Here is a 24,833-nt window from a genome sequence, read left to right as displayed (position 1 = left end):
ATTCTCAAAAAAAAAAAAAGAATATCGTGTTTCTTATTAGTAATAGAAATATAATCATATCTATGATGCGTTAAAGATATGCCCTTTTTTCTTGAGTCCGGATCTCCTGCCCACGTCTACCCACATAAGGGAAATGTTCCCAATTCACGGGGGGTTAGTGTGTTGTGAGTAGACGTGGGCAGAGTTCTTGTGGACAAGAGATCCAGAGTCTTTTCTTCTTCTCTTCTCTTTTCCTTCTTTCTTCTTTTGTTATTTTCATTTATTTTACTGCTAAAGTTTCATCAGATTTGCGTCTATGGATGTTACATTCTTAGAAGATGTCCCTTATTACTCTAGGACTTCACCCCGGGGGAGAGTGATAAGCAGGGTGTTTTTGCTCAAGAAATCCCATTGCCTATTCCTGTCAATGAAGGGGAGTATAGTGAGGAGGGATGTCAAAAGTGTAAGAAGTTGAGTGTTTCACAGACGATGGTAATTCCAATAATGAACAGTCCGGGCCAATATTTATTAAATTGGTGTTAAATTCAAAAACTGCCGATTGAGCAAAATCACATACATGCACACATTCTTAAAGCAAAATAAGTTTTTTTTTTTAACTTATTGAAAAAACCTTACCTTTTTTTCTGAAACCGCAAGTAATGAATTACAACCCAGCAAGGCAATAATACACAATTAAGGAAAACCAATCACTTTACAACTACATTATAGAATAAATCCTCCTGAGGAGTTCTGATAACATCCAAACATCCAAATATTGGTACAAGGATGCTGACAAAAGTTCTGATATTTGGTCTTTGGACTTCAACGTCCTCTGTTTATGAGATAGCCGACAAGGATGCCCAGAAGACCAATCAGTACAACAAACAGGAAGGAGAAGCCACCAGCATGTTTTTTGCTAATCTCTTTTCTCATCAACTCCTGTTCAGTTAAATAATCGATCACAAAAATGCCTGATTTCAAGATGCAAACAGATTGAAATAAAGGATTGAATTTCAAATGACAATCAGACAGCCTGTACATAGCAAACAATGCTGTTGATGCAACAAAAATGTTTTTCCTTTTTTCAGGTGTTTTCAGAGGGTAAGCTAGATTTTCTTTTTTCTTTTTTGGTAGAAGGGGGTAAGCTAGATTGCTGCATTTGTTTCTAGATCTGGTTCTAGACCCATATATGCCTTCCAGTTTCCTACAATGCTTTGCCTCTAATTTTCATTCAAGCATTTTGAAAAGTCACTCCAGAGCGTGGCACCATCATTTCAAACTTATTGAAGAGAATCAAGAGCTATTTTCAATCTGTAGCGAGTCAAGTGGAATATTTTCTTTGTTTTTATATAAGGCTATGTTTGGTTTGAAGGAAAATGTAGGGAAAGGAAGGGAAAGGTAATAAAACCTATACAAGATTTTTAAAGCTTTCCCTACCTTTCCCTTCCTTTCCCTACTTTTTCCTTCAAACCAAAAATAGCCTAAATGTAATAGAAATACAGATAGGAAACCAAAGCTTCCAGTTGAACCCAATTAAAATAAAGGCATAATCAACAGTATAGATAATAATCACGTGAGTTGCACAATATAAGCACAGGGACCTATCTCATAAATTGATCATTATGAGCAATCTATCTCAATCTGTCCCAGAAGTGGTACAATTTATTGAGCTAAATTTTTTATAGCTTTTTGTACCAAAAAAAACAACCTTTTGTTTAGGTCATTTATAGGAATAATAATAGAAATTCCAGAATTTGCAATCCTAGTGGGTGAAATTTCTTTGTTGTGATGCAAGGAAGGTCTGGCAGGTCATGAGATATCATTTATCTCAGATGCTAAGGTCTTTGCAAAGAGCATCAGAAAGGTGATTTTAAGAGGCATACTGGAATATGCAGAAATGAATAAAAATCCAAGAAATGCATCAATAACACCAAGTCAACGAGAAAAAAAAAGGCTCAAATGACTTTAAATAAGGTATAAAACACATAAGACATTTTAATTTTATGGCTGATATGGAATGAATGTCAATCTGTATCCACCAATATATTCATCTAATACCATCAATGAATACAGATGCAGATACAGACTGCTACAATCCACGGACACAGACAATACAACACTGGATACAATATGATATGAACCAGCACAGGTTGAATTGCAGTATTGCACTTCTCAACATATCCTTCAAAATCCAATCTGATATACCATGTATTATATAGATATTTTAAGCCTTGATCGGAACTCCATTAAGGGAATAAAATTGATTTTGAATTGGAAGGAGCAATTGTGAAAACTAAAGTGAATTGAATTTTCATTTTGAAAGCCAAAAGTGAATCTAAATAACCATCTAGCTTAAAATAAGAATAAAAAACTACTAAGCCCAACTCAACACTCCCCCTCAAGTTGGGAGTAAATGTCACACATTCCCAACTTGCGTAGATCATGCTCCAGCTTGTTCTTTGCAACACCTTTTGTGAGAACATCCACGAGCTACAGATCAGAAGCAATGTATGGAAGACAAACTTCTCCAGAAGTTACTCTTTCTCTAATAAAATGTCTATCCACTTCAATGTGCTTAGTTCGGTCATGCTGGACTAGGTTATGGGCAATGTTAATTGCTGCCTGGTTATCACAAAGAAGTTCTGAAACTCCATGTGCCATGGCCCTGTATTCAGCTTCAGCACTTGATCTTGCCACCACTGTTTGTTTCTTACTCTTCCACGAGACAAGGTTACCCCCAACAAGGGTGCACACTCCTAAAGTTGATCTCCTGTCATCAAGGCATCCTGCCCAATCCGCATCTGTATAAGCCTCTAGCTTCAACTGTCCATGATCAGTAAACAATATGCCTCTGCTCAGGTGTCCCTTCAAATAAGCAAGAACCCTGTCAACTACCTCCCAATGCTGGACTCGTGGAACATGCATGTATTGACTTACTACACTTACTGCATAGGAAATGTCTGGTCTTGTCATACACAAGTATAGCAGCCGACCCACAAGTCCTTGATATCTCCCAATGTCCTTTACTAGTTCACCTTCTGATGCATTGATTCTATGGTTCTGATCAATAGGGGTACTGATTGCCTTCGTTCCAAGTTTCCCTGTCTCTTGAAGAAGATCCAAGACAGACTTCCTTTGAGAGATAAAAATTCCATGTTTTGATCTTGCAACTTCAATGCCTAGGAAGTATCTCAGTTCTCCAAGATCCTTAATTTCAAATTCTTTATGTAGATTCCTTTTCAGACAATCAATCTCACTTAGGTCATTCCCCGTAACAACAATATCATTCACATAAACAATTAGAACTGACACCAAAGATCCCCTGCGCTTCACAAACAAGGTATGATCAAATTGAATCTGAGTGTATCCAAAAGCAATCAAGGCCTTTCTGAATCTGTCAAACCATGCTCTGAGAGATTGTTTCAAGCCATAAAGTGACTTCTTAAGCTTGCATACCTTTCCCTTTTCAGTGTCACTATAAAAGCCAGTAGGAAGATTCATATACACTTCCTCTTGCAGATCCCCATTTAGGAAAGCATTCTTCACATCAAGTTGAAACAAGGGCCAAGAGTATGAGGCAGCAAGAGAAAGAAGTATCCGAACATAGGTCATCTTTGCAACCAGTGCAAAGGTCTCTAAGTAATCAACACCATAGGTTTGTGTGTATCCTTTTGCAACAAGTCTTGCCTTGTACCTTTCTATACTTCCATCTGCCTTATATTTTACCATGTAAACCCATCTGCATCCAACTGTCTCCTTGCCTTCTGGTAGATCCACAATGTCCCATGTCTAATTCTTAATCAAAGCTGCCATCTTTTCCTGTATAGTTGTCTTCCACTTAGGTTTGGAGAGAGCCTCACTAACACCCTTGGATATAAACACTGAGTCAAGGGAGGAAAGAAAAATACGGTAGGAAGGAGAAAGTCCACTATAGGATAAGTACTGTGAAACACAATGAGCAGTACACTTTCTCTTCCCTTTTCTGAGAGCAATAGGAAGATCAAGGTTATCTATAACAGGGTTAGTAGAATCAATGGGAACTGAAACAGTAGCGGGACCAAGAGGAATACCTGAATCCATGTCGGCCGAATCTGGAGTCTCCAAGAAATCGACAGGAAGTGATGTGAGTTCCGTTGCAGTGGAATCAACCTCCTTGTGAAGTCTCTGTCGTAAGTAATGCTGAGAAGCAGGACGCAAAGGAGGTGGTAAGGTAGGTGACACAGGATGGTCAAGCATAGGAGTAGACACAGGGACTGGAACTGAGAGAGGAATAGACTGCTGACTCACTTCCCCAAAACACTCCCCCTGAGAATGATTCTTTGAAAAAAAGTATGTGGATTCAAAAAAAGTGACATCCATGGTAACATACTGGCTCCCAGAGACTGGGTCATAGCAGCAATACCCTTTCTGATTTTCTACATATCCAAAGAAGACACACTTCTTTGCCTTGGGATCAAGCTTTGAGCGGTGAGGACCAAGGACGTGCAAAGCAGACACACCCAAACACCCTGAGAGGAATATGAAACATCTCCCCCTCAGGAAAAAGAAGACTGAATGGGGTGTTGAATCCAAGTATACGAGAGGGCACCCTGTTAATCAGATATACTGCTGTGAGAACTACATCACCTCAAAACTGAACTAGAACTGTAGATGTGCTCGTCATGCTTTTTGCAATCTCAACAATGTGTCTGTTCTTCCTTTCTACAACACCATTCTGCTGTGGACTGTAGGGACAACTGCTCTGATGGACAACACCATATTCTAACAGATATGAAGTAAGGTGTTTTTCAAAATATTCCCTAGCATTGTCTGATCTGAACACCTTTTTTCTTGTTCCAAACTGTGTTAGCACCATCTGATGAAATTGCCTCACCAAGGATGGTACTTCATCGCGGGATCTCGTCAGGTAAATCCAAGAGTATCGTGAAAAATCATCCACAAATAAGAGAAAATATCGATAGCCTCCCATAGAAGGAACATGGTAAGGTCCCCACACATCCGAATGAATAACATCAAAAGAAGAAGAACACCTTTTATTACTAGGTTTAAATGAATGTCTACAATGCTTTCCAAGTTGACAACCTTCACACTCCAGACTTGACAAACTAATAGATTCAAAAAGTTTTGGAAACAAAAGACTCAAAGAAGAAAAAGGTAAATGACCCAAACGATTATGCCAAAGCATAATTTGACCCATAGACCCTGACTCACTATCCCTGCTGACATGATGACTCTAATGAGGAGGAAGAACATCCAGGAGGTAGATCCCATTCACTTCACGACCATCCTTGGTAGATCCCATTCACTTCAACTGATAAGCCCTAGCAACATTTTCCCTCTGTGAATAGGTTTCTGCAACCCCATCCCATATTTCCTTAGTTGTATTTGCCCATAAAAAATTTTTACCTATATGGGGCAACATGGAATTACACAACCAAGTCATCACCATATAATTCTCCTGTACCCACCGAGAGTTGCTAGTTTCGAGTTTCACTTCCTCACCAGTGATATACCCTAATTTCCCACGAGCACCAATGGCCATCTTTGCAGATTGTGACCATTCTAAGTAATTCGTACCATCCAACCTAACTGTAGTGATGGTCCCAGTCCCGAAAAGGTCTCCAGCACCTCCTCCCACTGGGCTTATTTTCAACTGCGTAACCCTCCATGCTTCTCAAAAAATGTAAAGAAAATAACTGAAATATGTAACAAGATCAAACGAAACACTTTTGGAACCAACAACACCTTTCTGGTGCCCTAGGCTATCTTTCCACAAAAGATTCCTTTTCTGTGGGACGAGAGAAGAGAGAGAAGAGGCAGCCGCTCTCTCTAGAAGCCTCCAAATCAGGCAGGACTTGAACCACCCCTTACAGAAAACTCCAAGGAACCCTAAAAAATTAAGGCGCCACTTCCTAGGTCAAAATTTAAGAGTCCAACAGAAACAAGACTCTTCCCCTTTCTCCAGTTTTTCCTGATTTTGATGAGAAACCCTAGACCAACTACATGGCACACAGATCCACTAAAAAATCCAAAAACTGGGCTTACTTGAGAACTTCAATCAGCCTCTTAAATCACCATGCAGTCGGCCGATCTAGGGCTGCATGAGGAAACAACTCAAGGAACCTTCAGCCTGCTCTGATACCAAGTAGAAATCACTGATTGTAGATTTAGTTGAATTTCTTGTGAAAGGAAAAAGGGAGAAGATAAAGATTTCAGTAGTAGAGAAGAAAAGAGAGGGAGAAAAGAGTAGGAAGTCAACCAGGATTCTTGAATTAACAACTTAAAAACATAAACTAATAGGCCTAAAGCCCAACAACTTTCCTAACTAAATAGCTTAAAATAAGAATAAAAAACTACTAGGCCCAACTCAACAATAATGTTAATTATAATCTCAAAAAAGAATAAATAAGATAGTATTTTATAGTAGGAAGTAGAAAAATGCTAGGTGATTAGGCGAGGCAAGCCTCAAAGGGCGCCTTGTCGCCTAGGCGTCGCCTTGACAACTACGTTCTACACTATCTTCTCTGCTATACCTTTATTTACATGGCAGCCATGGATGGACTAACACCTTTCCCTGTCAATAGCCAATACAGCACTACGAACCTCCATGGTTTTTTCGTAGAAGAACCCCCATGGTTGATGGATTCCATTTATCCTCCTAGAATCTCATATTGGCCATTCCTCCCTTTCAGAAAGTTCCGAGATTATTGAATTATTATCAAATCTTAACTATGCCCTTCCACACACTACTAGTAACATAATAGTTTTATCACCCCCCCTTAATATGCTCCTCTTTCCAAAGGATTCATTACCAATTTTCAAAAATTTCTTAAATGTGCCAGGGTAAATAGCTTAAATCCAAGGTAAGCTGCCATGGTTGTCAATATTTAACCTCAACACTCATGATACCTCAGTACATTTATGTGCTAAGAATATCCATATCTGACACGATAATACTAGATAAGTCGCTATATTGAGTGAACAGTTCTGGAGCAAGCCTTACGGTAGAATTACTTCTAGAAATATGTATTTTTTTTTGTTTTTTTCCTTTTTTTTATTTCTTTTGAAGGGCTACACAATGGGGGGTAGCCCACCCACCAACCCAGGTGCAGGCGGGATTAGATCCCAAGTCTCCGTCCGCTATGACTAGCAGACCTTACCAACCAGCTGGTTGGCACCTTGCAAAAAAATATGTAAATGTTATATTTAATAAATGTATAATGTGAAATCTTTTTAGACGTGAAGTTTTATTAAATCTAACAGGATATAAGTATTGACAAATGATAATTATCTTAAAAACAAAACATAAGAACATGATATCACCATATTAAATGGGATGCCCATACCCATATATGCTCTGGGTCCTAAGAAACAGTATTGCACTACTGTTTCCATCCACATATTGTGTCCATAACTTTATCTAGGCATCTAAGCTCAAAGTTCCTGCCCACATGATTCCAACCTCACAAATACCAAAAACTTCATTCCTTGTCAAATTTACTCTGAACATACACTTCCAGTTTCATGAGCATGATAACAACAACAAATGATGGAAATGTTAGTAATACGCTCAATCAGTCCTCCAAATGGAAATGGTGAATCGCTTTGTCGAATTCCTCTTAAACCCTAAAAAGAAATTGTTCAGGTTTCCACTAAATAGAACAAAGAGTTAAGATGATAACAACAAAATATGTCATTGCAGTCATGGCCCATGGACATGAGTTAATCTCAATAAAAGAATTGAAGAGGCTTCTTTGGAATGCTGGGCCCTAAAAGGGAGATTGTCTCAGGTGTTCATGGTAATGAACACAGTAATGAAGTACCACAGGCACTCACTTAGATAAAGGGGCATAGATTTCAAGGCTTAACGACAGTCTACCTGGGCAGTTCAAGGCTGCACACTCAGCTAGCCTCATAAGAGCACCCACCAGTACCAAGTAGATATTAGCCTATGCTATCGAGATCAGCTTTGGTCAGGGCAAGTCTCTGCTCACACCATCCCAACAGCCTCTTGCAACCTTGCATCGGGAATATCTCCCCATGAAATAAAGCACATGAGTAGGGAGATATTCCCAATGCAATGCTGTAAAGGCTGCTCGAACGGGCGTTGCCCTGACAGAAGCCCTATGCTATCAGGTATAGGGTAATTACTGACAAGAAAATAGTTTCTAATTCTGTCTTCTTGCCTTGATCCATTAATCCTCTAGTTCTAAACAATGATATGGCACCACAGAAGCAACTCGAGAGAGAAATAGAACTAATAAAGGGCAAATTCGACTAACATAAATATCTGGTTACTTGCAAGCTATGATGGAAACTTAAATATGAAAGGATATTAATGAAAGAGATATGTTACAGAAACAAAAAATGTGGAAATATTTAGTAACCATACCAATTCTTGATGGAGTTTCTGATTTTGTTGAAGAGCATATGATTTCTCTACATTTAACTTGGAAATGATAGACAATGCCTGAGTGATAAAAACTTGTCAGGAGGCTGATATCTATAAATATAACAAACTGCATGATCAAAAGCAAACGATGACACTAAAGAAATTCATCAAGCTCAACAGTTAATTCTATTATCTTCAATATCAATAAATAGGGCACTGTGTTTTTGGGCTCAGTTTTAAGACTGAATATTAAATTGTTTTCGTATTTTCTTGGAGGTAGCCGAGGCTGCCTTTGTACATTCCTCTTTCTCCCAGTAATAAAATTTGATATTGATGCTGATCAAAAAAACTATCAAGTGGTGAATGGTCCACTAGCTCATTTACATCATTTCTCAATGATCATCAATTTTAAACTATATGATGCTTTCCTTTTATCAGCACAAATTTATGCATTTTCTTACAAGAACAGCATGTCATAATCCAAAATGCCTAATAACCTTGACCATTCTAAGGGTGTATGTAGATTGTTGTTGGGGAGCGCGTGCGCAGGGGGGGCACAGTAGAGCAGGAGACGATCCAAGGTAGATTCTAGAATAAATAACCCCTACCCAATTCATTGAAAACAAAAGGAAAAGGCAGCAAAAGAATCAATTGCTTTCCATATTGTTTGCAGCCCCACTTTTGAGCCAAACTGTATAGCACGGAAAGCAGCAGATTGACAGTTTCCATCACACTTTTCCATTCCCATTTCAATTCAAATACAGAATAATAAATTCTAACTTCCAAATCTAACATAAATAGAAAGCTCTTGCATCATGAACAAATTGCTGTTACGAGTTACGAGCTTCAAAGTAACCAAAAAAATCATTAAAATGAAACAACCGGTCACTCCAATCATTTAACAATAATATAGAAAAGGAGTACTGTCAAAAACAATCTAGAAATGGATGGTTTTTATAAATCATAATATAAGTTTAGTACTTGTCATTATTTAAGATGGAAAAATCTATCTAGTTGAATCATCCATTAAAAGTAATCTAGAGAGAGAGAGAGAGAACTGTAAACCTTCTGTTGAAGGGGACCAGATCTAGTAGGCACAATATAGTAAGCACATTCAATGAGCCCTTGATAAATATTCTAACAACTGTCAAAAGTGGTTTTTAATCTTTTTCAAGGGTAGGCTGGGGGTATTTTAAGGGCAGGTGTCAAAAAATTTTTAAGTGCTCATTGAACGTGCTTACAATGTTCCTATCTGATCCAGACTGCTGTTGATGCAAGGAGTAAAAGAAGCAAGTTCAGAAATAACAATTAACAAGTAATGGAGAGGCCCATACCATGGTTTGTATCATTTAAAAAAAAAACAAATAAACAGCTAGATAAAACCCAAATTCAATTTCACAAAGTAGGTCAATGTAGACATCAAACTTATTCAAAATAAATCAAAAGAAACAATCGCAGATTGAGGTTTGTGTCTTTCCTCAAACAAGGTTTAAATTATAATGTATATTACAAAACAAAACATGAGAGAAAGAGAGAGATGAACATAAATATAAAAATTATGAGAATTGGAGGGAAAAAATCCATTGCAAACATCACATAAAAAAATATTGATAGAAGGAGAAAAAGCAGGCAGGCAACATGAAGCAAAGCAGAGTGAAAGAGCAAAACAGGCTGGGGGATAAGAAGCTAAAAACTACTGACATTCCATCAAAACTTTCTAGATATTTTGAATTGTGATATGGTATCCCTACCAACTAGAGAGATATACCCTACCTAACAAGCACTCTTAGAAGGGGCTAGTAGGGCAAGGGGCAAGACCAAAAAAGACATGGGTCAAAGTAGTAAGAAATGATTTAAGTGACCACCATTTAACAATGGATATAGCATTAAACAGAACTACGCCAATGTGAGCTTGTCTTACACTACCGGTCCCAAACCCCAATAAAGAAGGGTGTGTCAGGTAGGCAGCCGACACTAAAACTTTTGCCAAACTCAAACTCTCATGATATGGATCCCAATTTGTCTTTCCATGCTCATACTAGGGTGTTCTCCAGAAACAACATGCTGCATCCTAACTGGAGTGTAGTATTAAGTGGCAAGGGTTTGCTAGGATGGTCCCGTAAGTGACTCACCACAACAACACCCGATTGTGGTGCCAAAGTGGAGAGAAGAGAGGAGAACGATTGGAAGGCTTCAAAAACTTAGGAGGGCAGCACCCCTCTAATTATTTATAGGTATGGACAGCATTACAATGAAAGAAGGAAATTAAAAAATACCCCCCACGTAGACTAAAAATAAATGCAAACAGAAAAGAGAATTAATAGCTCTAACAACACTCCCCCTCAAGTTGGGTTGTATATATCAATTATGCCCAACTTGTCACGTAGGGAATGCGCACCTCACCCTTCTCAAGCTTTTCCCTTATAAAGTGTTTATCCACTTCAATATGTTTTGTCCTATCATGGAGTACAAGACTAGAAGCAATGTTTGTAGCCACTTTATTGTCATAGTAGAGAGACATTGGTCTATCAACATCAAACCCCAACTATCCCAACAAGCTCTTGATCCAAGCACCTCTGCAACTCTATGTGTCATAGCTCTATATTCTGCTTCAGCACTAGACCTTGCCACTACCCTTTGCTTCTTGCTCCTCCAAGTCTTCCACCTACAAATGTGCAATACCCACTGGTTGATTTTCTGTCATCCACAACACCTACCTTAGTCTGCATCTATGTAAACTTCTACTTCTACTTTCAGATGACTGTTTCCTAAACAACCACCCTATTCCTAGGAACTTTTTCAAATACCTGAGGAGTGAGGACCATCTAAGCAGCTTCCGAGTGGGATGCTTTGGGGAATGCATAAACTAGCTCAAGGCCCCCACAACATAGGCAATGTCAAGACATTTTATTGATAGGTACAATAGTCTTCCCACCAACCTCTGAAACTGTTTTACATCATTCAAAGGTTCATCATTGCAATCACCCAATTTGCGATTCACATCAATAGGGATATCAATAGGTTTTGCACCTAGCTTGCCTATGTTCTACAAGAGACCTAGGATGTACCTCTTTTTTGGAACAAAGATGCCCTTTTGAGAACGAGCAACCTCGATTCCAAGGAAATACCATAGGGGCCCTAAATCCTTCACTTCAAATTGGGTAGACAAAAAAACTTTCAAATTCTGTAGCCCCCACAACATAGGGAATGTCAAGACATTTTATTGATAGGTACAATAGTCTTCCCACCAACCTCTGAAACTGTTTTACATCATTCAAAGGTTCATCATTGCAATCACCCAATTTGTGATTCACATCAATAGGGATATCAATAGGTTTTGCACCTAGCTTGCCTATGTTCTGCAAGAGACCTAGGATGTACCTCTTTTTTGGAACAAAGATGCCCTTTTGAGAACGAGCAACCTCAATTCCAAGGAAATACCATAGGGGCCCTAAATCCTTCACTTCAAATTGGGTAGCCAAAAAAACTTTCAAATTCTGTATCTCAAAACTCTAGTCACCTATGATAATGATGTCATCCACATAAACTATCAACACTGCAACCTTCCCTTGACCCCCCCCCTCTTAACAAAGAGGATATGATCAAACTAACATTGCTTAAGACCGAGCTGTTGAACCGGTGAGCATTCGGTTTATTCGGTTAAAAACCGAACTGAATAAACTGAAATTTTAAAAACCGGAATAGAAAAAAAAAAATGAAAACCAAACTGAAACCGAATTAAAAAGAAACTGAAATAATTAAAACCAAAATTTTCGATTATTTCTATTAAAAGCGAATTTCATTAACAATTTAACATACATATAATATTATATATTATAACATATAATTATTATATTATATATATAATATATAATGAAACTGAATTTCATTATAATATATTATATATTACATGCTATATAATGAAATTTGGTTTTTTTACTTAACCAAACTTCTAATTCTGAAAACCAAAACCAAAATTTTCAAAAATTGAATTAACCAAAAACCAAAAAACTGAACGAAAAAACTAAAACCAAAATATTTGGTTCGGTTTTTACCGAATAATGCTCACCCTTACCATATGGAACTTGCTAAACTAGGCTCTCAAGGATTGTTTCAACCCATACAAGGCTTCGAAAACTTAGGAGGGCGATACCCCTCTAATTATTTATAGGTATGGACAACATTACAATAAAATAAAGGAGAAATTACATAAATACCCCTGCAACATAGACTAAAAATAAAAGGAAATAGAAAAGAATAACACATAGCTCTAACAACACTATAGAATGGGGGCGAGTAAAAAAGCTAGTCCAAGAAACACGACTTCGTTTAGCCTCTTGAAATGTAGAACCATTAACAAGAAAAACTATGAAATAAGTAACACTATGAAGAGAATGGTTAATATTGCATGCCTACAAGAAATTAAATGGAAGGGTAAAAAAAAGCTAAAGAAATTGATGGCTACAAATTATGGTATATATAGGAGAGGTAAATAATAGAAATGGTGTGGTGATAATAGTAGATAATGATTTAAAAAATGAAATTGCAAATGTTAAATGACTTAGGGATAGAATAATTTTAATTAGACTTGTTTTAGGTGAGGAAATCATTAACATAATTAGTTTTTATGCACCTCAAGTGGGTCTAGAAGAAAACATTCAAAGACAATTTTCAGAAAACTTAGAAGGATAAATCCAAAAAATCCCAAATGATAAGAAGATTTTTATATGAGGAGACTTAAATGGGCATGTAGGGAAAAAAGTGTAGGATGTGATATTATGATATGGTGCATGAAAGATTTGGATTTGGGTTGACGAATGAATCAAGAGGTACAATATTAGATTTTACAATAGCTTATGATATGGCAATTTTAAACACCTTTTTTCCAAGAATGATGAACACTTAATTACATTTAAAAGTGGGTCAAACATAAGTCAAATAGATTTTTTTCCTTACAAGAACAAAACGAATGATGTGTAAAGATTGCAAAAGTTATTCCAGGAGAAAGCTTAATAACACAACATAGACTACTGGTGGTAGATGTGCATACTAGAAAATGGATGAGAAATAGAGAAGAAAATAGGTGCCCAAGAATTAGGTGGGAAAACCTAAAAGGACAAAAGCCAGCTCAATTTAGAAATAGATTGATAACAAAAAGGAATTGGAATTTAGATGATAAGACTAATGATATTAGGCTTGAAATGGCAAGAAATATAAAGAAAGTAGCAAAGGATGTCTTAGTAGAAAATAAGGGGAATTGAAAAGTACTAAAGAAACTTGGTGGTGGAATTAAAAGGTTCAAAATATAATTAGACTAAAATGAGCATGCTACAGAGAATGGCAAAAAGCTAGATATGTAGAAAACTGGGAAAAATATAAAACCATAAGAAATTTAAAAAGAAAGTGAATGAAGTTAAATGTAAGGCTTATGATGAGCTTTATCATAAATAAACACTAAAAAGGGAGAAAATGGAATGTATAAACTTGCAAAGCTAAGAGAAAGAAAAGGCAAAGATTTAAACCATGTTAGGTGCATTAAAGATGATGATCAAAGAGTCTTGGTAAAAGATGAGAAAATCAAACAAAGGTGGAAAAACTATTTTGCAAAATTATTATATGAACAACAGAGAGAGGGTGCTAATGGACAAGAATCTAGCATTTCTAGTAGTGTGTTGAAGGCATTTTTTTAATCCAAATAATATTTAATAATTTAATAACCCAAATAAGTGGGTTGGTAAGTCTGCTAGCCAAATCATGAAAACTATAAAAAAGTATCCCGTATGGGAGTTCCCTCTCTTTAAGTGGGAGGGACAGGTGTCATTCACCTAGGAGGAGGATGAGGTAGTTACATAACTACCCCACTCCCTACTTAAGCTCCTTAAGGGGAAGCTAGAGGCATTGACACAGACTATTCGGAGAAAAATCTCTCAAGAGATTCTAAAGAAAAGCTAAGATAAAGAGAGAAGAAAAGAGAAGTGCTCAAGGGAAGGTAAAGAAGGAAAAGTCTCACTAATACAGGTAGAAAAAGGAAAGTCCTCTCTGTGAATACTTCCTATATACGTCTTCTGCTATGTATCATTTCTCTCTCTTTTATTTTCACTTTTGAAACGGAAATAGAGGGAAATAAACCATTTACAACCAAGTGCCTCTATTTGGTTGATTATGGTCCCTCTTTCAAGACAAAGTGAGGGATTAAACCATCTACAGTCTAATTCTCAAGCGCTGATTATGGTTCCCTTCAAATGAAAATGAAGAACAGGAGGATAAAAACCGTCTACAATCAAATATTCAATTTGATTCACTATTTGACAGTTTTCAAGGTGCCAAGGCGAGGCTAGGCGACAGGGGGGCGCCTAGCCGCCTAGGCTATGGATTTTTTTAAGTAAAAACATGTATCCTAGGGTAGTTCCCTAGGTTCCATAATCATATTTCCTTAATAAATATCCATAGTTTTCATAAGAAAAGTATAAACTTCATGTTAAAGTATAGAAAATCAACATATTCCAACATATTCATGAGAAGAAAAAGAAGAAAGAAAAGAAAATTTGAAAAATATAGGGGCTGAACCCCTATTTCTGTTATAGGAATAGAAGAAAAGAAAAGGTGGAAGAAGAAGAAGAAGAAGAAGAAGAAGAAGAAGAAGAAATTAGTATATAAAACACAAAATTAGTAAAGAAAAAGAAGAAAATGTGTTGATTGGACAACATTTTATGTTCTTTCTTACTTATTGGTTCAGGTTTTGAAGTCTTTGAGGGTTCAATACAGCATTTAGCAATGTTTGTGTTGATTAAACCCTAACAAATAAGAAAATAACAAAAAGAAATTAGTATATAAACACACAAAATGAATATTTTTAGTTTAAAAATGTCTTTTATAATTATAATCTCAAAAAATTAAGAATATAAAAGTTTGTTATAATACGCTATAGAAAACTGCTTGGCAATTAGGCAAGGCGAGACTCCAAGGGCGCCTTGTCGCCTTAACAACTATGGACTACAGTTCCCTTCTTGTACACAAAAATCCCAAGGATTAAGGCTGTTTACAGTCAGAATTTCATTTGATTGCCTACAGCTTATTGTGAAGGAGTGAGAAGGAAATCTTCCTTGCATCAGAAAAGAAAAGAGACAAATGTAATGTTGTAGAGTTTATCAATTGTATTTTCTTTTTTTTTTTTTTGTTCTTCTCATTCTTGTATACTTGATGTAAAAGAAACACAAATGAAAAGTTCTTTTTAAGTACTCTGTTGTACTTTTCTTTTGTTCTATGCATTCATTTCTCTAAGTCAGAATCAAAAGGTGTTCTCTACTTTCTTATGGCGATGTAATTAAGGGGAATGATTTATATGATTCCCTGAATGGGCCTTACCCAAAATAATAAAAACTTAATCGCTTGATTGAGTGAATCATGCTGCATGAGAATTTATTAAAATTTTTACCCCAACATTGTTTCAAACTTTTAATTGATAAAACAAGAGGTTTTAAAATAAGTAGGACTAAAACAGAGTATATGACATGTAAATTTAGCAATAATAAGAGTGTAAATCAAGACACACTTATGATTAAAGACTGTAGAGATAGTTAATAGTTTTAGTGTGTGTTTGGTTCCAGCCCCACACTTATTTTTATTTTGTTTATTTCTTTTCTTATTACAGTTGGGCCGGATGGGCCTTGTTTATTATTTGCTTTGTAGGTTTTTTATTTTAAGTAGGGGTATTAGTGTAACTCCCACCTTTGTAAGGATACAAACATATATATAATTTCTAATGGGGCGGCAGTATCATCTAACCGAACCCCTTCTTTCTTTCTCTCTTTTCTTCTTCTTCTCTCTCTCTCTCTTTCTTCTTCTCTTCGAAGCCTGTGTTTCCTTTCTTTTCTTGAATTACATCAGACCACAGTTTTGTTCTATTTATTTTTATTCAAGTTGGTATCAGAGCTCTTGGCGAGAAAGACTAGGGTTCTCATGTGAGCCTGATCTGGTCGGCTACATGAGAATTCTTTAGATCAAAACTTCTGCAGTAGTACCTGGTTCTTGGAGGTTACTGGAGTGTTGGAGACTGCCCAAGAAGGTGAAAGACTCCTGGAGAATTGCCCAGTGACCAGGAAGAATCAGAGTTTAGGTTCAACCAAGATTAGGTTTTCAAACTAAAGTGGGCGATCAGAGTTTTTTCTGAGAAAGGTAGAACCTTTAGTTAAGCCAATCTTGGTTAGAAGTTGTCAAGACCTTTTTTAAGCAGCGGCTGATAAATCTGAGTATTCTCTGCTATTTTCTCTCTTGTTTAAGCCCCTTTGACCTTCTTTTTGAGAATTCAAGGACTGTTTTTGACTGTTAATGAACTAGGGAGTTGACTTTTGACTGTGATTGCATTCTTGGAAAGGATCTGTCGGCTGAGATTAAGTTCTTGGTGTGTATTCTTGCTGAGATTAAATTCTGGGTTGTTTTCTCTAAATTTTTAGTGTTGCAGGAAAAAAAAAAAAAAAAAACCTTTTTAGGTCTTCTTCTTGGAGTTTTTGGCCTATTAGTGCTCTCTTAGAATGGAGAAGTTTGGAAGTGAGCTAAAAACACAAGGGGAAGGATTTTTTGGGACTTGGAGTGGACCCAATCAGCAATGATGGCTATTGGAGGTAGAGGTAAATTAGGTTATGTGACCGGAGACACAAAGAAGCCAGCCAAGGAAGAAACATTACATATTCATCAAAAAATAAAGATACATCACATCCGAAATGGGTTCAAGAGAACTACTTGGTGATGACTTGGCTATGCAATTCTATGCAGCCCCACATCAGCCGAAACTACCTTTGGGCAAAAACAGCCAAGGAGATTTGGGACAGCATGAAGGAGACTTATTCCCAACAACTTAATGTTGCTAGGGCTTATGAGCTGAAGTGTGAAGTGAATAACCTCAAGCAAGGGGAGAAGCCAGTCTCAGTGTACTTTGCTACTCTGAAATCCCTTTGGCATGAAATTAATCACTTGGAAACTATTGAATGGGAAAGCCAGAGGGATACAGCAACATATAGAAAATTGATTGAAACAAATATAGTCTTTGAGTTCTGACTGGTCTAAACTCAGAGTTTGACATTATAAGACAGCAACTTCTCACTAGGGAGAGTGTGACTTTATCTCAACCCTACTCATTGGTTCACAATGAAGAGAGTAGGAGGAAGATTATGCTATCTTTTCAGCCTACAAAAGCAGACTTGGCAGCAACAAAATCTAAGGTTGGAGGGGAGAAGGAAAGGGAAATTAAGAAGGAAGACAAAAGAGACATTTTTTGTGATCATTGCAAAAAGCCTAAACACACTAGGGACACTTGTTGGAAGTTGCATCCTCACCTAATGCCAGCGAGACTTGGAAACAAGAAGGGGAGTGCTAATGTGGCAACTACTGCAAACAGTGCATCTTCTTCCAGCACAAGGACCACATCCTTGGATGCTTTAGCTACTGTCCGGGCTGCATTGACACAACTAGAGAATGAAGCTAGTATTTCTGGAACCACATCTCAGCCTTTAGGTACCACATCTGCCCATCCTACTTCAGCCCTTGCTCACACAGGTACAAGAGTTACAGCATGTCATGCTTCTGCCCCAGGTAACACTAGACCATTCTGGGTAATAGATTCAGGTGCTTCAGACCATGACCAGTTTATCTACTTTTGTTTATCCTCTGGAAGAGACAAAGTATCTATTGCTGATGGCTCCCTTGTGCCAATTTCTAGTTAAGGGAGACATCAGACTGTCTGATGCCATCTCCCTATCCTCAGTTTTGCATGTTCCTAAGCTTAGTGCTAAGTTGCTTTCAGTTGTTCAGTAACATTTTTTCCTTATCGTTGTGTTTTCTAGAATCTGGAAATGAAGAAGGTGATAGGGATTGGCCGTGAGACGAATGAAGCCTACCTGCTTGAATATCCACAAGGGAAGCAGAGTGAAGTTGGGAAATTGTTTGTCTCTCAGTCTTGGAGTCAGATTATGCTTTAGCATAATCGATTAGGTCATTTGTCTTTTGGATCTTTGAAGAGTTTGTTTCCAAATGTATTTGAGTTGGTCCAAGTGTCTAGTTTGAAGTGTGAAAGTTGTGAACTTGCAAAGCACTATAGATCAACTTATCCTTTGAGTAATAAAAGAAGCAACCTTCCTTTTGAAATTGTGCATACAGATGTTTGGGGACCATATCACACTCCCACCATGGGGGGGGGGGTGCAAATATTTCTTGTTATTTGTTGATGATTATACCCGCTTCTCATGGGTTTACCTTATACACTCTCGAGATGAGGTCCCTTCTCTGGCCCAGGCTTTCCATTAGATGGTTATGACCTAGTTTCAAACCAAGATCAAAATTAGATCCGATAATGCCAAGGAGTACTTTGCAAAACCCTTGGCATCATATCTCCTAGATCATGAGGTCATTCATCAAAGCACCTGTCCTCGTACACCTTAGCAGAATGGGGTTGCTAAGAGAAAAAATAGACATATCTTAGAGGTAGCCAGAAGCATCATGCTCAATTCTAATGTTCCCATATGCTTTTGGGGGGATGCAATCCGTACAGTTGTTTACCTTATTAATAGGGTTACTTCATAGGTTCTAGCCATGAAAACACCATTCAGCCTTCTGTATCCAGACAATGACCCATTCACTATTCCCCTCAAAACTTTTGGATGTACTTGTTTTGTTCAAATCCTTAGACCTCACCGCTCCAAGTTTGATCCCAAAGCTACTAAATGTATTTTCCTTGGATATGCACAAAATCAAAAGGGATATTGTTGTTATGAGCATGTTCCAAGGAAACGTTTTGTGTCCATGGATGTCACCTTTTTTGAGGATATGCCCTACTATCATAGGGCTTCTCCTCAGGGGGAGAGTAATGAGGAAGTGATTTCAGTTTCAGACCCAAAGTCCCTTTACCTATCCCGGTTAATGAGGGGGTGTGTTGTGAAGAGGGTTGTCAAAAGTGCAGGGAATTGAGAGTGTATCACAGACAGTGGTGAAGGCAGGTTGATTCCCATCCTCAGCAGCAGTCCAAGCCAATCCCAACATCTTCTACGGCCCCAGATCCAGACACTACCATTGCCTCCACTATTGAGCTCACTATTGCAGATACTTTGCCTGACACCGTTGATCCTCAGCCTCCTCCTTCAGATGAACTTGATCTTCCAATTGCAATTCGTAAAGGGAAGCGTCGTTGTACCTCATCCACTGGCCATTGTATCTCCAAGTTTCTTTCCTATGATTGTCTCTCAGAATCCTATAGATCTTACCTGGCATCTATTGCAAATATTCCTACACCTAGAACAGTGCAAGAAGCTCTATTGATACCTGAGTGGAAGGAAGCAATGAAAGCAAAGATGGATGCTTTTGTTAAGAACAACACATGGGAACTAGTTAATTAGCCCGAGGGGAAGAAACCTGTTGGATGCAGATGGGTGTTTACTGTGAAATATAATGCTGATGGTTCTGTAGAGAGGTATAAGGCTAGATTGGTTGCAAAGGGATTCACACAAACCTATGGCATAGACTATATGGAAACCTTTGCACCAGTTGCAAAGATGAACACTATCAGAGTCCTACTATCCATTGCTGCGAACTTCTCATGGCCACTATTTCAGATGGATGTTAAGAATGCTTTCCTCAACGGAGACTTGCAAGAAGAGGTATACATGGAGTTACCCCCTGGTTTTTACAGTACAGAAGAAGGAATGAAAGTTTGCCTACTGAAGAAGGCTTTATATGGGATGAAACAATCTCCAAGAGCTTGGTTTGATAGGTTTAGGCTAGCTTTGGACAAATTTGGTTACATACAGGCTCAGTTAGATCACACTCTCTTCTTTAAGAAGACAGACTCTTCCCTGACCCTACTTGTTGCCTATGTGGATGACATTGTGATAACAGGGAGTGGTACTAGTGAGATTGAATCTCTTAAACAGCATCTTCACAAGGAATTTGAAGTGAAGGACTTAGGGGAACTATGCTATTTTTACCTTATATTGCCTCAAACATGCAGTTAGCTGACCTCTTTACTAAAGCAATCACAAAAAACAAGTTGGAGTCAGATTTATGCAAGTTGGGAATGACAAATATCTACTCCCAACTTGAGGGGGAGTATAGAGATAGTTAATAGTTTTAGTGTGTGTGTGTGTGTGGTTCCAGCCCCACACTTATTTTTATTTTGTTTATTTCTTTTCTTATTACAGCTGGGTCGGATGGGCCTTGTTTATTATTTGCTTTGTAGGTCTATAATTTTAAGTAGGGGTATTAGAGTAACTCCTACCTTTGTAAGGATACAAACATATATATATATATATATATATAATTTCTAATGGGGCAGCAGTATCATCTAACCGAACCCCTTCTTTCTTTCTCTCTTCTCTTCTTCTCTCTCTCTCTCTTCTTCTCTTCAAAGCCTGTGTTTCATTTCTTTTCTTGTATTACATCAGACCACAGTTTTGTTCTATTTATTTTTATTCAAGTAAAACAAAGAGATAACTCAATGTGACCATTTCCAGTACCTTGGTTCAATGATCCATAACAAGGGAGAGTTGAGAAGGACGCCACCCAAAGTATTAGAGAAGGATGAGAAAAACGGAGGGGTGCATCTAGACTTTTTATGTGATAGGCGAATACCACTTAGATTAAAAGGAAATTTCTATAAAACAGTTGTGCGGCTAGCTATGTTGTATGGAGCGGAGTGTTAAGCAACCAAGAAACAACATGTCCAAAAATGAGTGTGGCAGAAATGTGAATGCTAAGATGGATGAGTGAAAAAACTAGAAAGGATAGGATTAGGAATGAAGTTATCTATAGGAACCTAGGAGTAGCTCCAATAGGTGATAAAGAGAGACTAGACTAAGATGCTTTGGGCACATGCAAAGAAGACCATCAACTACACTAGCTAGAAAAAGCGATTTGTTACACATTGAAGGGGCTAGAAGAGATTGAGGTAGACCAAAAAGGACATGGTTAGAAGTATTAAGAAATGATGCACTAATAATTTAATGGTGCATATGGATTTAAATAGAATGGATTGGAAAAACAAAATTTCATGTAGTTGACCCCATATAGTTGGTAGGAATGACAACAAGGCAAGTTCGGGCAAGGCACCCCCTCCCTATCCTCGCCCCTGCCCCATAGTCAAGACATTGTACCCCATCCCCGATGGCGGGGAGGGTTCAAGGCAAGGCACCAACTCCTCGTCAGGGACGAAAATCCCCGAATTTTCCCCGCCCACCTAAAAATAATCTAATTTGTGGATATTTTACAAATAGGATTATAGGAATTTGAGGATATTTTAGGAATTGGATTATAACGATTTGGGAGTACTTTATAAATGGAATAATGGGATCCTAAGATTTCAAGAATTTGAGAAAAACTTGGACATATTTTAAAAATCAATATTAAATCTAGGGATATTTTACTAATTTACCATCGAGTTCGAGGTGAGTTTGGGGAATTATACTCAAACCTTGTACCTGCCCCGTCCCCGATTCAGGGAAAAAAAAAATTTCTCCATCCCCACCCAGTCCCCATTTAAGATCAAGGAAAACCCGCCCCATGTGGGGCAGGCCCCGGTTTTATGGGGAAAGTTGACATCCCTAATAGTTGGAATAATTAAAAAGAAAAAAATGGCGAAAAGGATTCATGTAGCCAACCTCATATGGTTGGGATAAGGCTTGCATGATGATGACTTAAAAACTAAAGTTTCCCAATTTTTTATCCTGTATTTTGAAATCCATATTATTCAAAAAGTATACATGTTCCCAAATTATTCGCATTTTTTGTGTTTTTTGAAAATTCACAATTCAGGATGTTTTCTTCAAAGAAACATATGCATGTAATCTTCACATGATACAAAAATTTGCTAGCCATGATTCCTCACCATATTAAAGTTGAAAAAAAGCTAGAATGAAGGATTGTACCACTGAAAAAACAAAGTGCAAACCTACCTTGTATCTTATGAAATTCCAATATAATCACTTTTAGTTGAAGTTTCAATTCCTTATGCTCTCTATGGCTCTACCCTCTTATTACTTGTTCTTTTGGATAGTAACTTAATTGTTAATCTCATTTTTTGCATATACAGTATCTTCCTGAAAACAGGACTAATCTTGAAGAAGGAACATCAAACAAGAATTGGCTTCCCTCTATGATCTAGGAAATCTGTTATGTGAGTTACATGTGAATAAATTATCTCAGATAAGTGCAAGATACTATAAAGTCCAACGTCAACATGCATTAACTTGCTGAGCAAATATGGACCAAAATTCAGTTATGAAAGCACAGGAAAAAGTGTAGTAAAATCCAAAAGTTAAAATAATAAAAAAAAAGAGGAACAAGAGCTCTGCCAAAACCAGTAGGACTGAGAGATACTGAACAAGGAGAATCAACTTTTAAATGCATGTACTGAAAGTAAAAGAATAATCAATTTTACCTCTGAAGATTTCTCTTTTTGTTCCTCTACCGATCTTGTTGTCTGAAATTTAAAAAGTGCAATGAAAAAAGTAAAACTAGAGGGAAATAATATAACAAATTGGTGGTTAAATTCCAAAACAGAATAAGTATCAAATGCCCTTGGAACAGGGATACAACAATAATAAGAAAGCCTTACAGCTTCAGATAACCCCATGTTTTGGTTGCCATTCTCTAGGATAGGTGCCCTAGGAGAAGATCCTTCTTCAGATCCTTCAGGAACAGGGGAGGGAGGATTAGCGGGAATATAAACCACCCTCAATTTGAACTCCTCCACAACCTTCCCAGCCTCTTTATTGAACTGGGGAATCATTTTATGCCACTTATGAGTTGCCAGAAACAAAAGGCCAAAAGAAGATACCAACAAAATGGATAAGAGGAAAGAAAAAACACCCTACCATCTCTGGGGTTATATCCTTTGTGGTCGCACCATGAGGAGCAGCAACGCTCTGAAGGAGGAATTTGTCTTTGCATTGCATATCAGATGGGGCCTCCTTTTGCGCTTGCATTGTCACTAGTAGGATGCAAGATCAATAAGAAGAGCAAACAAGAAAGCAAACAAACGATTGGTTGAAACTTACAACCCATTAACAAGCAAAACAATAGTAAAGGTCCAGAAGAAGAAGAACTAGTTTAGGTTAGAGATTGAAGGTCACCTGTGACATCGCATGTTGTCCCAGGTTGGACTATTCCCGTGTTAGGTCGCACGCAGTATTTCTTGGGGTTAGTTGTTTTAACCTTCCATTTTGCAGAAATGATCAAGTAAAATAAGTATCAAGCTCAACCATTACAACCTAGATTAACAAATACGAAATCACACGGCGAGATGACAACAGAATGCAAGCATAAGTACCTTGAAGGCTACATATTGTTCGGTCTTGTTTGTCAATTGCAGAGAACATGAACTCTGCTTCTTCAATTCAACTTGTCAAGACATACAAGGCAGTCAAAAAGAACATGCAAGAGGATTAGAAACACAAAATTGAACTAAGAAATTGAGAGTACAGAGGATCTAGGGCAAGAAATTCATCAATGGGGAAAAGAAAAGAAAAGTAAGAAGCACCCACATTCATCATTAAGAGATAAATGATGAATTAGTAAGAGAGAAGATCGGGCAATGGCAATCGAAGGACAAGACCTGCTTACATGGAAATTTGAGCTCGTGGGGTTGAATGTTGATAAGATCCCCGCTACTCATAGTTAAATGACCAGCTTCACCAGACGAAGATTCTGATTTACGGCGAATTTCGATAGTGATCAAAGGATAAAAACAGAGATCAAGAGAGAATTTACGAGGCAAACAAGAACCAAATAAAAGGAAGAATTTCTATTTTCTTTTTCCCCCCTTTCTTTTTGTTGTTGATGTCGATGAATGGCGGATCCAATTCTAACATCATCCACCCATACCAATACCATAAAACCCCGCAGAAAATAGAGAGAGACGAGGACAGAAACAGAGCCAGTGGGGTTATTAATTAATTAATTAATTAATTAATAAGACGTCCCCGGTGGGACACACATGGATCCTGCGGCTGCGGTGAATTCAACTGGAGCGTGTGAGTTTGATAGTGATACAGATTACAGTGTACCAGTGGGCACTGCGTGTGCGTGCCTCACTTCTCCATAACCATAAGCCACTATTATTACTAAGCTACCCCTAATATCTTCTTATATTCTCACCAAACCTGACAAATTTATCAAGGCAAAAAAATTCAAAGACGGTAGATCGTAGATGGCGCAAATGAAGCAAAGATTGGTGGTACATGTGGCATGCATATCGGCTACGTGGACCAGTGAAATCACCCACACCCAGTCACCCTGTTGGTGCGGTTGCCTTCGAAGGACTCCTCATGCGTTGGGGTCGCATGTGACAACTGTTGCTGCAGAATTTTTCACGCTGACAACAGGATAATGGGTCCAGGCTCCAGCCAGAGCCAGCACCGGCCATGCCGCTGCTACTGTATTTATATACGACCCCGATGAACTGATGTGCTCCCATTCCCAT

At 37.8% G+C, this 24,833-nt stretch overlaps 1 protein-coding gene across 2 annotated transcripts; it reads right to left on the bottom strand.

The window, feature by feature from the left end:
- Positions 1-565: 565 nt before the first annotated feature.
- LOC104602305 (vesicle-associated protein 1-3-like) lies at positions 566-24,157 on the bottom strand. Of its 2 annotated transcripts, XM_010265931.3 has the most exons (8): positions 23,975-24,157; positions 23,682-23,752; positions 23,485-23,566; positions 23,227-23,342; positions 22,968-23,129; positions 22,791-22,832; positions 8,372-8,449; positions 566-918 (listed from the first exon to the last, which is right to left on the bottom strand). In XM_010265931.3, exons 1-8 carry the CDS (start codon positions 24,024-24,026, stop codon positions 802-804), a joined length of 720 nt encoding a protein of 239 aa, XP_010264233.1. In that variant the 5' UTR covers positions 24,027-24,157; the 3' UTR covers positions 566-801. The 2 variants fall into 2 exon arrangements, with proteins under 2 accessions (XP_010264233.1, XP_088751896.1); XM_088895770.1 differs by lacking the exon at positions 8,372-8,449.
- Positions 24,158-24,833: the final 676 nt, after the last annotated feature.

Source organism: Nelumbo nucifera, chromosome 1 (assembly GCF_055504915.1).
Source record: "Nelumbo nucifera cultivar China Antique chromosome 1, China Antique-T2T, whole genome shotgun sequence".
Taxonomy (NCBI): Eukaryota; Viridiplantae; Streptophyta; class Magnoliopsida; order Proteales; family Nelumbonaceae; genus Nelumbo; species Nelumbo nucifera.
This window is presented reverse-complemented; position numbering and strand designations above follow the sequence as displayed.